This window comes from Aspergillus fijiensis (assembly GCF_003184825.1).
Source record: "Aspergillus fijiensis CBS 313.89 unplaced genomic scaffold BO72scaffold_6, whole genome shotgun sequence".
Classification (NCBI taxonomy): domain Eukaryota; kingdom Fungi; phylum Ascomycota; class Eurotiomycetes; order Eurotiales; family Aspergillaceae; genus Aspergillus; species Aspergillus fijiensis.
This window is the reverse complement of record NW_024468982.1, coordinates 431,231-446,724: the sequence shown is the minus strand read 5'-3', so window position 1 is coordinate 446,724 and position 15,494 is coordinate 431,231. Positions and strand designations below refer to the sequence as shown.

Below are 15,494 nucleotides of genomic sequence, written 5' to 3'. Positions count from 1 at the left end.
ATCGCTACAGGTTTCAGCATATCTTGGTGCTGGCTTTTACTCGCAAGCTTTGACGGCATATGCCGATTTTATTCACCTGTTGAGGTCTACTTTGCTTAGTGTAGCTTCACTCTGTTCAACTTCATTGAGCTTCGCTAGCCCTCCTTGGCGGAAACCTATGGATCTGCCCGCTGTATTAGAATGAACAACGCACGGATCACGATCTCCTCTACGATGTATTGATATGCCTTGGAATAGTATGAAGGAAAGCTTAACCACGGAGCTGAGTATCTCACTGCGCTCATGTATTGCGAAACCTGTCTAGATACTCAGTATTGATTCCTATATTCCGCCGGTACCACCGGCCAAGCATCAATCCCATCCAAGATCGCCAACGCCATCCCGCCAGTCTGATGCTCCTGCGCATGGCAATGCAACAGCCATGCTCCCGGATTGACCACTTGGTATCGCAAAGCCAACCAACTCCCGCCCAGCGACGAGGATGGCGTCGCGAATGTATCCCGGATCTGGGGGGTGTCGAGGTTGAAGTTCTGTGGAATATGCTCCATGGCTTCGGCGACGGAGGAGTAGTTGAACGCCCCGAGACCTTGGCCGATCACGAAGAACTTGTTAGAGTGTTTGTGAATGGGGTGCGCGGGCTGGGCGATATTGAGCACCGAGATGATGATGTCGACCCAGGTGCCGTTTTGCGTGGAAATGGTGGCGTTCGCTGGGAGGGCAGCCGAGTCGAGGAGCAGAGGCGTGAAATTCTCGTATGCCTGCAGGAAGCTGCCGTTGCCCATGTACCAGCCGTAGGCGGCGTCGGTATGCGCCACTTTGAGATGGTAGGTCGCGCTGACCTGTTTAGAGAAGTATTGTGGTGGGTACGGGGTGACGGTGTTCTCGTCGAAGTATCTCGTGGAGATGGAAAGGTTTCGGCCTGCGAGGTCGACGGCGGGCTGCGATTGGTATGATGTGTGATTCTCTGGTAACGGGGTTCTGTATCGGAGCAAAGCTGTCCCGTTGATGATCTGGTTGATACCGTTGTTCACAATGCGGACGGTATAGTCCCTGGCCGGTTTGTCCAACGCGATCAAGACCGAATAGCGTGCCCCGATGGGGATTGTGATCGCGTCAACCAGCTGCGGCTCGATATATCGCCCGTCGGCTGCGTAGACCCAGACTGGATGCTCATCTGCACTGAACATGACGTTGGTGAGACCGGCCACGTTTATCAGATCATAGCTCGCGTAGGATCTGCTGCCATCCACTTCGAGAATTTCGGTTTCTCCTTCCGTGGGGACGCAGCCGCGGTTGAAGCCGCTCGGGACAGCTGTTTTGTTGAATGGATACGCACCCAGGATGTTGTCTATCGGGGGCATGCAGCTATTCACAAAGTCATAGGAGTCAGTTTCATGCCGTTAGCACCGAGAGAGAGACGTACTCACCCCATGTCAGTGAACTTGTATGTCCCCCCCAACGCACCCGTCTGCTGAGGCGTCATATTCTCGCGAATCGTTTCTTCAGAAAGACAAGTGACAGATCCCTTGCCATTGATCAGAAGCGCATTGGCGCAAAAGGCCTCTATTCCAGAGGCTACTTCAGTCTTCCAAATATCAGACGAGCTCAGGCGGCGCCAATCCGAAAGGATGAGTGGCTTCGTCTCTTTCTCGGCTTCCACTATTTGTTGCACAGCAACTGGATCCGTCGTGATCATGTGGAACGGTTTCGAGACCGACTCGTCCGGCGCAATGTAGATGGCCCCGTAGAGGCCATCCTCCACTTGGCCCCGGGTATGAGCGTGGTAGACGTAGCTGCCATATTGCGTGGCTTTCCACTTGTATAGGAAGTGATTTCCGGGTTTGATGGTTGTTTGTGAGAGGCCCGGAACGCCGTCTGACCATGGAGTACCCAGTTGCTCGATGCCTATTCTTGCCTTTAGCATGAGAGCTCCAAAGATTATTCAGGGAATGTCGGTACCATGAAAATGTATCGTCGTATTGAATGGCAGATCATTGTTCACCAGAAACTCAACGTCATCGCCCTGTGTGAGAGACAATGTCGGAGCCGGAAATTGACCGTTTGTAAGGATGAGCTTGCGACTGATACCAGCGACTTCCCTTTCCTCCCATGTCAACGAGACGTTGAAGAAGACTGTCTTTGTGGAAACACCCGACACGGGCGTGGAGCAACATGCTATGCGAGTAAGTAACAGGACAAGCAGCGCCTGCCAGATCCGAGGAAGATAGGGCATGGCGCGATTGGATACGATGACTTGTAAATTACACTGCGAACAATCCAGCAGCTTTGTCCATAGCTATAGTTATACCTGCTGAAAAATGAGTATTGCACGATCAACCCTTACGCATGATGCTGAGGGAAGTTTCAATCGACTGTACAGAGCAGCATACAGAACAGCATACTCAATTCAACAAGCCTTATGTCCTTGCTTGTGTAATTACAGGTCCCGTCTTTTGACAACGGGTTTGTCGATACCCAGTCCCCTTGCAGTAACTGGTATGGTATTGTCTCTTTGCCAATTAACACCTTGTGGCCTAAACGGGCGATTTGAACAACCGAACCTCGCCCTTACCTGCTGATTGCCTCTGGGAATGACTTGCATTATACCAGATTCGAGAGCCGCTGTGGGAAAGCTCTACAGCCAGTCGACTTGCTGACTGCAACTGCAAATCGCCGGTTAAGACAAAACTAAACACTCGGTCTACCGGCATTGGATGGAGGAAAAGTCTAGCACGCCCAAAAGGGCAAGCAATGCATTGACCTCTTCCCATATCTAGTTAAGATGCGGCTTAGCAGCCAGAAAGCAATGAATATCATACCGCAAATAGCCCCCGGACTCGATATCCATCCTCACCTGCTCTTCCAACCGATCAATCTCCTTCCCACTCAACGCAGGCCCATCTCCCGCCTTCCCCGCGCGTGCAGACAGAAAAGCAAAGATCATACTATTAGCGGTCAGCTTGGACCGCGTCCAGGCCACCCGATCCGTGCCCACGGTGTGATGTTTGACATCCACTAGTCTCAGTCGCTCCAGGATCCCCGGCAAGGTGGTCCAGCCCCCCTCGAACCGCGATTTGACCAGGGCGCGATTCATGCCATACATCGTCTCCAGAGCCGCGGTGGTCGAGCCCTGGCTGGATCCGAGATGCTGCACGTGCAACGCGTCGCATTCCACCCATTGCAGCACGCCGCCGGGCTTGAGCAGTGTGACCAGGTTGGCCACCAGCGCCGGCCATTCGTCCGGCATCAGGCCCATGGAGATATTGCGGACGTGGACCACATCGTACTGCCCCTGCAGGTGGAGGGGGATCGGCTGCTTAGCGTCGAGGACTTGGAGGTCGATGTTGGGCGCGAGGGCGGACTTGGGCGGGTATAGAGTGGCGGAAATGTCGTAGCCGTGGAGGACCGCGTCCGGGAAGCTGGGTGCGATTCGCCGCAGGAAGATGCCCGTGCCGGTGGCTATGTCGGCGATGCGTGCGTCTGCGGGGAGCTCTTGCTCGACGCTGGGATGCAGGTCGTAGCCGAGGTTGCTGGATGGGTTAGACGCCGGTTGGGAGGGGAGAGTTGGGCTACGCACGCTCCATGCAGGGAGTATTGCTCGTCGAGTCTAGACGCGCGTTAATGATGCCCGGCGATCGAAATTCGATTGGTTCACGAACCTCTCGGCCTCAGCTTCGCAGCGCGGCATGCGCTGCTCGTACAGGTCTGACATTGCCCGCGTCTTGTTTGGGTTGTTGGTGAGCGGTGAGGACTGGGATGTGAGAGGAGCTTTTGGATTGATATTATAGTAGCACACACGTTTTACACTGGGTACAGATAGGGGACCTTGATTGTATATAGCCCTGGAATCAGTCGAATCCGCGAATAGGAGCTGCGGACATGGTAAAGCAAGGGTTATCGGAGCTAGAAGACCCGAACACTGCTTGACTCCCCCTTGAGTAAAAGTCGTGTCTCATCATGGCATTCCAGGTTCAGGGCTACTACTAACCCGCTGCGCGCCACTTCATCGAACGTAGATGAAATCTTAGCTCCAACCTTGATCCATACGAGTATCAACAAGCATCAGGCAAAACGATGGATCATAGTCTGTCGGTGAAGCATCCTGACGATGTATCTCAGGTCGTCGTGCAGCCCGTGGAGGCTCATAGCAACGTGCAGGACACGAAATATGAGAGGCAACTGGTCCGCAAGATCGACCTGTAGTAAGTGGGAAGAGCCTTGCACACTCTCGAACACTCGTACTGACTTTCAGTTACCAGTCTGATGCCGGTTGTCTTCTTTAGCTTCGGCTTGCAGCTGCTGGACAAGACCTCATTAGCCTTTAGTGCGGTGCTTGGGATGAACGCAGACCTGGTACGTATGTCCCCTGCTCTACAAGATGCAGAAGTTAAATCAAAACACAGCATTTGGTAGGTCAGCAATATAGCTGGTCAAATGCGGTCTACGATGTAGGGTTCTTGGTGGCGTCTTATCCCGTTTCGCTGGGCTTTGTTCGCTTTCCGCTGGGGAAGTACCTGGCCGTGTTCATGTACAGCCCTGTCCATTCCGAGCCGAGGCGATGAAATCAAACCATCACTGACCAAATCAAGGGGATTTTGGGGGATTGTCCTTACTTTACATGCTGTTGCAGTAGACTTCAAGAGTCTCATGATTCTCCGTGCTGCACTCGGTGTCTTTGGCAGCGCCAATGCTGCAGGCTTCTCCTTGGTCACGAACATGTGGTATACCGATGAGGAGCAAATTCCTCGCCACTCGTTCTGGTTCACGGGCAACGTCCTTGCAGGCCTTATAGGGTCTTTCGTCGCTTACGGGTCCCTTCAATACACGGGCGAATTTCCGAAGTGGAAGGTGGGTAGTGTCTCTGTTGCTGCAGGCTTTGCCAACTAACTCGTTACATAGATCCAGATCATATCCCTAGGGCTTCTTACCTTGCTGTGGTCGATAGTGCTGTTCTTCTACCTCCCCGACTCACCTTCTTCCGCATGGTTCCTGCACCAAGAAGATCGCCAGTTCGCTTCCTCGCGTCTGAGTCGTCTACAGCGCACGACCGAAACCAGCAAATGGGATTGGTCGCAGGTGAAGGACGCTCTAACGGATTTCCATGTGTGGTGGTGGTTCATATTCTCGTTCGTCATTGCGCTCCCAAACAGTGGTGCGACAAGTGTAAGTGCCTCATTCCAGCACTTCAGCGAGCAAACTAACATGGATCTAGTTCTCCACCTTAATCATCGAAGGATTCGGCTATAATGCCGGCGAAACAATACTCATCGGCCTACCCACCTACGCCTTCCAGCTCGTCACCATCGTCCTCGTAGCCGTCCTCACATCCAAGATCAAGAATGCTCGCCTCCTATGCCTGGCCGGTTGGTACCTCGTAGCCATTGCAGGCACCTTGATGATCAAATTACTGCCCGCTGAGGACAAGCTGAGCAGACTCGCCGGGTTCTGGCTGATCATGTCGGTGGTCCCCCTGCCGCTCGTGCTGTCTCTCCTCGCATGCAACATCGCAGGTTCGACCAAGAAGCCGACCGTCTTGGCTGTGTTCTTCATTGCCAATTCGGCAGGGAACCTTGTCGGGCCGCAGTGTTTCATCGCTCGTGAAGCGCCGCATTATACGGTACGTGTTCGACGCAACCCCCTCTCATAAAGACGCAATGGATAACAGGTTCTCGCGCCGCAGACTGCGTTCACGACCTTGCTTACGTGCTACTCGCTCGCTGCCCTGTTGTGTGTCGTCCTGCGCTGTTATCTTGTCTGGCAGAATAAGCGAAGAGACAATCAGCCCGGTGAAGCGGGTGCAGCAGCACAATCGCCAGAGATCTCAGCGGACGCCGTGGAAAAGACTGAACGCACAGACGCAGACTTCCGATATGTACTTTGATTAAGAGGTTTTGCCTGACAAAGATTTGGAGGCATCCAATTCCTCATTACCTAGTATGAAGGAGTGGTGATGGTACGGAATGCTATCGCGGTCACTGCATAGCTTAATGACCCTTCTCTCTTTCCTTGTAGCAAGAGCGCTTCTCCAGTGCCACCGGAAAATACTACAGCTCTTGAGTTTACCTTCTTCTCTGCTTTCCCAACGCGGTTCTACTCCATGTATAAACTGGGCGCCCAGCTCGGCGTGGACCGAAAATAGCTTGGTGTAGGCCATGAGTCTACCTTAGAGTAGGAAGGTATTATAAACTAGCTTATGCTGCTAGCAAGTAGAAGACCGTGTATGGAATGAAGAGCGTTCACTTATATTGGACAGATGTTTATATATACATGTCGGATATTGTGAGGTGTGAAACTGTCTAATACCCGGTATTGAAAAGCACAATCAGAATGGACGCTCTTAGCTTGTAAAAGTTCCCAGTGTTCGAACAGGAGAGAGACCTAGTCAAGTAGTCTATTTCCGAAGCTCTAGATACTCTACTGGGACCATCTCCATGAAAATCGGTTATCATGGGTAACAAGGGCGGCAAGAGCAATGGCGGAATTTTAATCTATATATTTACTAAGCTACCTGAACCACAGAGACATTGTAATCATCCTTGTTCAAGCTACCCCCTTTCTACATTGGCATCCCGTGGCAATTTAATACTGCTGCAAGGGGGTTTGCCCATCTTCCAGTCTCCACTTCGAAGTCTTTCCTTACGCATTGACCAAGAAAACTCCCTTACTGGGCCGTATTGCACCCCGCCCATGAACACACGTACCGTGACAGTGTCATCGCTCGTTATGTCGGGTTTTCACCTTGTCGGCAGAACGAAGCAGCATAGCTATGATCCCCAGCTCGGATTAGTAACTACCAGTATGGATCAGACGTCAACGTAGTCACGCTTAACACCAGCTGGGCGTGGGACTTTATATATCTTTGATACCAGTGTTTGTAACGCGGGAGGCTCCGCTTGTCACCTCCTCTCTCTCGACTATTAGAAGATGCGCACTATGAACACCCTGCCAATTGCATTCCTCGTGGTCTTTGCATGGCTCCAGACCTCCTGGGGCCGACCAACTTCCACTTGGTCACCGAATGTGACGCACAGAATGGGCCTCTTCAATGCCTCCGATGTACCACCGCAACTCATCTGTCCAGCCGTAGGAAAAGGCAACTTGTCATTCCCAGGTACGTACAAACGGTAGACACAACGCATCGCAAGTGCCCACCTCTTATCGAAACCAGCACATATATACAACAACACGGCCATTGAAGCCGTATTGCGAGACGCCGTCACGCACACGGGTGCCCATCAGATCCCACCAACAGGGCCCCCCTCCGGTAAAGCCCCTCCCCAATCTTCCAGAAGGGCCTTCCCCTAACTGTCAAGGCAGAACGCTACGCTCATCAATTCGGAAAGGGCCTCTCGCCGACCAACCTGACCTTCACCGGCTACTGCGCCAGCAAGAACGACACCTTTGAGTTTCCCATCTTGCCGGATGGGACGATCTACGACGGGACGGTAGATCAGGGCATCGACCGGGTGATCTACTCGCGTCTTCCGAGTTTGCGGAATCCCACGTATGTACTGCTTGTGGCCCCGATTACTGACTCAACGTCGTCGAGTGTGTGGTAGGCGCTGATCTGGTGGCAGGTTCTGTGCTCTCCTGCGGCACAATATGACCATCCTCGTCGATCCGCCGTTTCTTCGGTGCCAGCCCGTGGCCGGTAAACGGTCTTTATTATTTACTTGAGCGGACGTAGAGGGATTGGCCGAGGTTTTCAAGATGACAGGAATAGCTTGCAGGGTTGGGTAAATGCTTGGTGTAAATCTCTCCGTTGCAGCGGTGGTGCTATCATCCGAGCGGAGAGGGCCGAAATCTTATATGCCAATTCTTCGCAACTTCCTTCATAGAATCTATGGAAACTATATGATTGACCCACGATTCGCATCCCAACCAGAGAAGCTCTTACTCTACACCGGAACCCCATCAGCGACCTGCCCCTCCGCCGTATACCCCGCCCCACACGCATAGTCATACTGCGCCTGCTCCTTCAGCTCCGCAATGCCGCCCAGAAACCCCTCCAACGGACAGAACCCATTCACCGCATCCTCACACCCACTGAGCCCCTCCAGCGCCACCGGACCCCCATTCAACACAAACCGGATATAGTCCGTGCCCCCGGCCACCTCCTCGACCCCGGGGTTCCGGTAGAGGACCGGCTGCAGGGCCGTGAAGTCCGCCGTGTTGCTGTTGTTGCTGCTGCAACTCCAGATCTCGGCCACAAGACGCGCGCCGAACGGGGTGATATCCTTGGTCCGGAATCGATGCTCGGGGGCATGGTCGACCTTGCCCGATAGACCGGCGGGGCCCTCCTTGAACTGCGCCAGGCCCAGCGCCGTGAGCACCGAGATGATCGTGTCGTCGTGCGCCATGTCCATGTACACCGCCTGCTGGGTGGGGAAGGTGGCTTCGTTGTTGTCGTAGGTGTAGTTGATGCCTACGTCGCCTTTGTGGAGATGCTCCCCGGCGATCCGCGTGGCGAGTTCCACCACGTAGCCGATCCCCTGGGCGCGACCGGACGGGGAGCCGAACCCGTAGTCGCCGTAGAAGTGCAGGTCCGAGGCGTAGTCGTAGTCCTTCCATTCTTGGTCGGTGAAGAGGGCGCAGAAGGGTGAGGGGGCGCCTAAGGCGCTGGTCTCGAAGGGGCACAGGGTCATCATGGCGTAGATGTCTAGCGCGGTCAGGTTGAAGGATTCGGGAAGGTAGGCGGAGAAGCGTTCCAGGGCGCTGGATGTGAAGCGGGGGATGAAGTCGTGGGTTAATGATGTTTCTCTGCGGACTGGTTAGTTGTTGGGGGTGGGACTGGGTGGAGGAATCACGCACCCTTCGGTCATGTCGCCCTCGCAAACGTCGTATGGCGCCAAGGTGTTGTTCAGACCCGGTCCTTCGGGGAGGATAACCAGGCTGTATTGATCTTCGGCGCTCGTCGCGTCTGCATTCGCGAAGAATCCATCTATAGTCTGAGATCAGTATGGCGCTTCCTTTGGAAAGAGTCCAGTAAATCTGATGGGCACCCACTCAACCACCACTTTGCACTCTCGACAATCCTCTCCTCAGAAGTCGTCCGGAAAACAAGCTTCGCAGAGACATTCAACCCCTCCCTCCAGAATGGATCCTCAGTGCCCACATCGTAAAGCAGCCGCCCGTACTGGCTCCAGAAGGCAGCGCCCGCAGCATGAGCTGTCGTTGTGCCCGACGGAAGAAGCGTGTTTGTGCCGCCGCCGGCGAAGATGTACTGCCACTCGTTCAGGAAAGCCAGCGGGCCCGTGGCAAAGGTGGTATCAGGGTGTGCACTCTGGTAGGTGGCGATTTTGTCGGCGAGAACCTCGGCCTGACCACCCTCGAGAAAGTAGGAGGTTGGATAGCGCTCTGTGTGTCGGTGGAGGACGTGGGCTTGGGATAGTCTGCACCCTTGAGGAATTCCGCCAGAGGCTCCGAAAGAAGAGACTTCATGGTAGGGGGTGAGAGCGCCCCAGTCAGGTATCGAGTGTGCAACTCCCGGAGTTACCAATATCGCGGCCAAGGCGATCGCTTGAGATGTTACGGTCTGCATGTCTTTGCTGCCTTCGCTCCTCGCTACTATCTCCGCACCTGACAAGTGCCGCCTGGGAGTCAACTTATACCGGGAAACCACATCCTTCGGAGGCATGGATTTCGACTACCTCGAACTGAAGCTGCGTCCTGGGTCCTACTGCATATAATTGAGACGGCGTACGTTGATTGGTTGGTATACCTCCTTGCTCCATCAAATGAAGAGAGAATGTCTCTGCAGCCCAAGGTGGCAATTTAGAAACGGCAGATGAGGAGTATGCTACTAAATTAAGCCTGTCCCGAGCGTCCTGTTGGATGGAGCTAGATTTACCAATACAAAAACTAAAAGTTAACGCCAGGGGGGATGATATAGTAGTGGGAACCTCCCGCAAGGGGACTGCATACAGCAAGACCAGACCGGCTCCAACATGCGCGATGTTAGGTCTGATCTGTTCACAGAAGTTATTGTAAACCGGATGTTGTAATTACCAGAGACTTGGATCAGAGGATAGTGCTTGAATGGGTCAAGCTTTGTACATTGAAAAATGGTTAGGTGTCAGAGTAGTCAGATCTAGGAGACCGGTACCTGCATCCGAGTACGTATATTTTGTTCTCTGGGAGCACCCGACAAATCTATGTGACAGGGAAGAGACATTCTATTGGGCTTCTAGCCTCACGACCCAAGCCCACAGCACGTAATCCTCATGCCAGCGTACCGCCGTCTGCAACACAGAGAAATCATTGAGACAGCTACGCTACCACACCACCAGCACCCGCGGCAAAATCACTGCAACTCAAAGTTCCCACAGTTATACCTGCCCCCATCATCCGCATGGATCGTCACGGAGCGATTCCCAAAGAACGCTACCGAATCCGGCTGGTTGGACAGATACTTATCCTCGTACACCGCCGCGACAGTGCCATAGTCATCCGCGATGAGGAATCCGTGTTTACCGCTCAGATCACCCACGCCACAGGTCTGGGGCTCGGCCGCATTGCAGGGATCCTCCTGGGCGTTGTAAGGGTTAAGAAGTCCTGCCGTGCCCTTGCAATCACCGGATTCGGGCATGGGTTGGTAGTGGATGTGGTAGACTGTGTTTATCTGTTAGCAGAGTTGGGGAAGCCGAGGGGTGGAAGAAAGCAGGTGAGCGCTGGATTGGGGAAATTACGGTATCTGCTTGTTTCTCGAAGGCCAGAGAAGTGCAGTTTGATCTGCACGCCGGTGTTGTTTGGCCCCGGCGATGCGGTCACGACCCCTTCGATTCCGCTGTGCGGATCCCGGAGGATATGTGCCACGTAGGTGAGGTCTTGATTGTTGGTGATGACGGGGGCATCGGGGTTGGATTGGACGGGGGCTGCGGATGGGACTGGGGCTGCGGATTGGACTGGACTGGCGGAGGCGAAGAAGGGGAGGGCGAGAGCTGGGAGGAGAAGTGTGGAGGGGAGCTTCATCGTGGCTGGTATGGTTGGATACAAGGTCGTCAGGGTCTGTGTAAGGTAGGAGCGTTTTTAGCCAGGTCAGCTAGGGATGTTAGCCCTCTATCGTCGTGGGATTTTATATACTCTTGCTAATCCCGCGTAACAGCGGGGTTATGACTTATTGGTAACTTGGAGTCCTGTAAGCAGCTTGGGCCAGCAAGCCTTCGAACGTGCCGCAAGGCCCAGCAGGCCCTAATCCAATTCTGTGGGTTTCTCGCATTGCACCTGTTCCTTACGCCGTCACCGACATTCAATGAAGCCAGCCTCCTTGATTGGGGTCTTGCCGTCTGGATAACTCAAAACGCCCCCACCTCTCCTTGCAGGAACTCCTTGCAGGAACTCCTTGCCGGGCGACTTTCGTTCTGAGTAGACGGAATGTAGTCTCCAGACACTCGGGTTGGTGACTTACAATTGTCGCTTGTTGCCACTGCCAGGAGGTTGACCATGTTAATTGTTTAATATTAGTAAGATAGGTATACTACCTCATATCTTAATATTTCTATAGGGTCCAGTAGATCTTCTTAGTTCTAAATTCCTCACGCAATATTGAGATGCGTTTACGTTAATTTTGTATCTACGGATGATCGGAGTCCACCCCTTGATATGCCGTGTCAAAATGAGCTCCGCTGCGTCGCAGAGCACGACAGAGAAATTTCTGTCTTCGTCTAAGAGAATCATGGGACTTGCAGAGGCAAAGATGTCATGTATTGTAACCAACAGACTTGATATGCGCCTCTTGTAGATCTGTAAACAAGGGAGTATGGCGGCAGCAAGGTGGAGTAAAGAGCCTTTGAGAATGCCACTCGCGTCCCCAGAGCCCAACACAAGCACACAGGCGTTCCATTTCTTACAATACATTAACGACAGTGCAGATGGAATGAATATGCGCCCGCCTTGCGACAATGTCTACTGTCTTGGGACTCTACAGGCCAATCGGAGCCTGCACAAGGTAATACAAAAGTGTACTGTCAACAGTGCATTCCCCGCCTTCATTGGACTTGATCAATGCTAGACAAGGTTAGATCGCCGTCTTAAGCCTGGTGATGTAGAGACGTTCCTCCACGTCACCACACCTAATGGGTATCTGAATTATATATTACTGTCAAACTTCGAGGAGACCAGTTTTATGCTCTGATGTAATGTACCCCTGAGTATACAATTAGTGAGTCTAAGAGAGTCATCTATCCCTGCTCTCCAGTATCTTTTCGCATCGACTGCGGAACGGTCAACTATGGCTATACTCGAGGTCATAGATCAGCTGTTCCCCAGCGCCTCGTGGGCGATAGCAGCTCTCTTCTTGGTCCTGTGGAAGTACCTGTCGTTCCCAACGGAGATCCCCGTCATCGAAACTCGAAAAGGGCGGGAGGTCTCGTATGCCAAAGCCAAGGAGCGCTTTACAGCAGGCGGGGCCTCCTTGATCCGCTTTACGGAGGCGAAAGTGCGTAGAGACCTTCCCGGTGCCGGCAGTACTATCCTTGCTGACCCTATGACCATAGTTCAAGGCCTTTTTTATAATAACCGACCTTGGTGAGCGGTTGATCCTCTCCGGCCAGCGCTACGCGCACGAGCTGCGCAACGAAACACGCCTGGATTCTGGATTATTCTTGGAGAAGGTAGGTGGTAGTCGGATTCGAACAACAGTGTGAGTCGCGCGCTGATTGTTTCCTCGACAGGATCTATATACAACCCTACCGGGATTCGAACCGTTCTCGAATGGGCGCAGACATGGCCGGATCACCCACGATATCGTGGCGAGGCTGACGAGGACTATCCGTAAGTCCCTATTGACATTGAGCGATCACTTCTAATGTACCAATTTGAGATCAGCTGCCGTGGTGCAGCCTATAGCCGAGGAAGCTTCGCAGAGTATCCGCGAAGTATGGACGGATAAAAAAGGTACTTCTCTCCCCCAAGAGTCGAAGCAAGTCCACTCATAGCTCACACGCAACCATCAGAGTGGCACGCCATCGACATCCAGCCCTCTCTAGCAAGAATCATCGCCAGTGTAGCGGGCCGCATTTATATCGGCGAGCAGTTGAGCCGGAATCCTCGGTGGCTGGACGCAATCCTCAGCTACACGGGCAAGGACGTGCTGGCCATCTATGTGCTGAAGAAATGGCCTGAATGGACCATTCCTCTGGTCCACTGGCTGTTGCCCTCGTGTCGCAATCTGCGCAGACGCCAGCAGGAGTTGAGGCAGCTGCTGCTCCCCGTAATCGCCCAACGGCGCGAGCAGCGGGCCAGGCAAGCGAGCAACAAGGAGAAACCGCAGCTCGACATTCTGGATTTTATCGAAGAGTCGGCGCACCGGGGCGAGGCCTATGATCCCGTCATATCGATGATCGCCTTCTTCTTCGCCACCATCCCCACCGCGTCGGATCTGCTGACCAAGGTGATCTTCGATATCGTCTCCCGGCCGGATCTGGTCGCGGAGCTGCGGCAGGAGGTTATTAGCGCAGTCGAGAGCCACGGATGGTCCAGAAATACCATCCACAATCTCAAGCTGATGGACAGCGCCATTAAGGAAACGCAGCGCCTGCAGCCCGTGAGCTCGAGTATGTCTTCAACTCCATCCTCACAATAGAGACAAGACTAATGCAAACCAGTCCTCATGCGCCGCCTCGCAACCGAAACCTTTGCCTTGAAAGACGGCACCGTGATTCCAAAGGGCAAGATCGTCGGGGTCACAATCCACCACATGTGGGACGCCGAGCTGTACGCGGAGCCCGAGAAGTACGATCCCTACAGGTTCCTGCGGATGAAGGAGAATCCAAGCCAGGAACATAAAGCCCACGCGGTTGCTACGAGTGTGGAGCACATGGGCTTTGGCCATGGCAATGCGGCTTGTCCTGGGCGGTTCTTCGCCGTGGCGGCGGTCAAGGTCATATTGAGTCATATCCTAATGAGATATGAGATCAAGAGTGTGGAGAGTGAGATGCCACAAACATTGTCGGCGGGAATCTCGTGTATTGCAAATCCAATGGCGCAGCTTATGGTGAGGCGACGAGAGGAGGAGATTGCACTATAATGTTTTGGGGTCGAACTAGACTAAATCTTATTATATCGCAAGCTGGAGAGTGTGCTCAGTGTATTAGTCGCATTGCACTGCAGCATTGCAGTACACGTACAACCTACGCCTCATCTAATTTCCACTGCAGGGTACCAGTCCTGTTATCCCGTACACAGAATCGAATCAAAACAGCTAGCCTGGCCTCCATTTCACTTTTCAATTTGGCAGATGGCATAACTAGTCTTTCCGTGTTGTTCAATATCTACACTGTCTCCGAAGGATACACCCGACTGATGATGATGAATTCATTCTTGTTTCTAGCAGGCTCAAGATCCGTATAATAGTAATTGCAGCTTGTAATCTGGTGTACTTCTATCCAGCTATATATACAATATACTAATATTATATAAATTATACACTTTATAAAACCGTTCTATAAGTTTTTCATCCACTAAGAGCTGTATATTAAGATCTTTAAAATGGGTAAGATACTGCATGCGAACGCGGTAACCGTTCGCCCATTCACCCGTCAGACTGTACCCGACTGTCAAACAAATATATATTTTTTTCATCAACCAAGCCGACACATTCCTGGATCCCACCCTGCTGCCCAGATCCTTCTATGCACCCCCACCACGACTCTAGCTAAAATTCTTTACACTCTTACACTTGATACTGTCAATCGACAGCTGTGCGAGATCCCTATACTGCTGGCGGACATCAGGCGTCGACGCCGAGAACTGGAACTCCTGTCCGAAAGTGCCGCCGGAGCAGTCGCATGTCCTGTGCTTTTATCAGCCGCGTAGTCCAAAGGCTAACTAGACGGTTCTCGTCTGACTTACTCATAGAAGCTGCATGTGATCTCTGGGCCGGGAATCACCATCGAGCCAATGCCGGCAGTTTCGTTCCTAGAATGGGTGGGGTCAGTCGGACTGACAGAATACCACGATTAGGTGGGATCCATAGGTAACTTACATTCCGTTGTTGACGATCGTCAGGTCGACGCAGCTGTCGGAGACGGGGATCCGGGCGGTGGTGCCCTGGTACTCGATGTCGGAGTAGACGGCGGCCTGTTTTGACATTGTTAGATGGTGCTAATTGTGGGGGTTTCATTCAGGTTTACCGCTGGAATGGCCTCGGGAACTGGACCAGCGGATACCCGCGAAAGGGCAAGGGCTAGAGCAAGGCTGGCGAAGACTGCGCGGAAGACCATGTTGGCGGGGCGGTGTTTCGTGGAGGTATCTTGGTGGAATCTCGTGGAGATGAGGTACTCAGATAATTCTCTGGTGTTCTCGAACGAACTAGGATGTTTTGCGGTGTTATAAACCACTGTTACTGTTGTCGCCACTTTAATGGCTTTGACGGCAATCAATTGCGGTGTACAGAGATTAGTTTTTCCGCTGTAGCCCGCTCCTTGCTATGCAACTGGCGACTTCATCGCGAGAAGCTCATGCGAAAGGGGGAGTCAATGATCTCTGCATCTCCC

The 15,494-nt window shown here is 53.0% G+C and overlaps 8 protein-coding genes across 8 annotated transcripts; 3 read left to right on the top strand and 5 right to left on the bottom strand.

Annotated features, from left to right (window-relative positions):
* Positions 1-308: 308 nt before the first annotated feature.
* Positions 309-2,233, bottom strand: BO72DRAFT_524647 (multicopper oxidase; the record flags this gene model as incomplete). The annotated part of the gene is made up of 3 exons (XM_040949892.1): positions 309-1,365; positions 1,428-1,905; positions 1,960-2,233. 3 exons carry the CDS (start codon positions 2,231-2,233, stop codon positions 309-311), a joined length of 1,809 nt encoding a protein of 602 aa, XP_040805193.1.
* A 240-nt stretch (positions 2,234-2,473) lies between these two features.
* Positions 2,474-3,788, bottom strand: BO72DRAFT_474821 (class I SAM-dependent methyltransferase). The gene is made up of 3 exons (XM_040947295.1): positions 3,660-3,788; positions 3,578-3,607; positions 2,474-3,530 (listed from the first exon to the last, which is right to left on the bottom strand). The coding sequence occupies exons 1-3, from the start codon at positions 3,710-3,712 to the stop codon at positions 2,774-2,776; spliced, it is 840 nt and encodes a 279-aa protein (XP_040805192.1). The 5' UTR covers positions 3,713-3,788; the 3' UTR covers positions 2,474-2,773.
* Positions 3,789-4,073: 285 nt separating this feature from the next.
* BO72DRAFT_396615 (MFS general substrate transporter) lies at positions 4,074-6,029 on the top strand (the record flags this gene model as incomplete). Its single annotated transcript, XM_040942038.1, has 7 exons — positions 4,074-4,202; positions 4,260-4,353; positions 4,404-4,528; positions 4,590-4,848; positions 4,900-5,163; positions 5,213-5,617; positions 5,681-6,029. Coding segments are annotated over 7 exons (1,477 nt in total), but the record flags the coding sequence as incomplete, so codon positions are not given.
* Positions 6,030-6,880: 851 nt separating this feature from the next.
* Positions 6,881-7,760, top strand: BO72DRAFT_524644 (uncharacterized protein). Its single transcript, XM_040949891.1, has 4 exons — positions 6,881-7,111; positions 7,169-7,264; positions 7,318-7,504; positions 7,578-7,760. Exons 1-4 carry the CDS (start codon positions 6,925-6,927, stop codon positions 7,675-7,677), a joined length of 570 nt encoding a protein of 189 aa, XP_040805190.1. The 5' UTR covers positions 6,881-6,924; the 3' UTR covers positions 7,678-7,760.
* BO72DRAFT_396614 (histidine phosphatase family protein) lies at positions 7,761-9,566 on the bottom strand. Its single transcript, XM_040942037.1, has 3 exons — positions 9,007-9,566; positions 8,812-8,941; positions 7,761-8,760 (listed from the first exon to the last, which is right to left on the bottom strand). The coding sequence occupies exons 1-3, from the start codon at positions 9,539-9,541 to the stop codon at positions 7,899-7,901; spliced, it is 1,527 nt and encodes a 508-aa protein (XP_040805189.1). The 5' UTR covers positions 9,542-9,566; the 3' UTR covers positions 7,761-7,898.
* Positions 9,567-10,309: 743 nt separating this feature from the next.
* Positions 10,310-10,878, bottom strand: BO72DRAFT_338625 (Cu,Zn superoxide dismutase-like protein; the record flags this gene model as incomplete). Its single annotated transcript, XM_040940583.1, has 2 exons — positions 10,310-10,611; positions 10,689-10,878. Coding segments are annotated over 2 exons (492 nt in total), but the record flags the coding sequence as incomplete, so codon positions are not given.
* A 1,232-nt stretch (positions 10,879-12,110) lies between these two features.
* On the top strand, positions 12,111-14,074 carry BO72DRAFT_483345 (cytochrome P450). The gene is made up of 6 exons (XM_040947794.1): positions 12,111-12,436; positions 12,495-12,611; positions 12,672-12,771; positions 12,826-12,894; positions 12,954-13,553; positions 13,605-14,074. The coding sequence occupies exons 1-6, from the start codon at positions 12,230-12,232 to the stop codon at positions 14,024-14,026; spliced, it is 1,515 nt and encodes a 504-aa protein (XP_040805187.1). The 5' UTR covers positions 12,111-12,229; the 3' UTR covers positions 14,027-14,074.
* A 369-nt stretch (positions 14,075-14,443) lies between these two features.
* On the bottom strand, positions 14,444-15,426 carry BO72DRAFT_524640 (uncharacterized protein). The gene is made up of 4 exons (XM_040949890.1): positions 15,132-15,426; positions 14,984-15,078; positions 14,851-14,916; positions 14,444-14,791 (listed from the first exon to the last, which is right to left on the bottom strand). The coding sequence occupies exons 1-4, from the start codon at positions 15,219-15,221 to the stop codon at positions 14,650-14,652; spliced, it is 393 nt and encodes a 130-aa protein (XP_040805186.1). The 5' UTR covers positions 15,222-15,426; the 3' UTR covers positions 14,444-14,649.
* Positions 15,427-15,494: the final 68 nt, after the last annotated feature.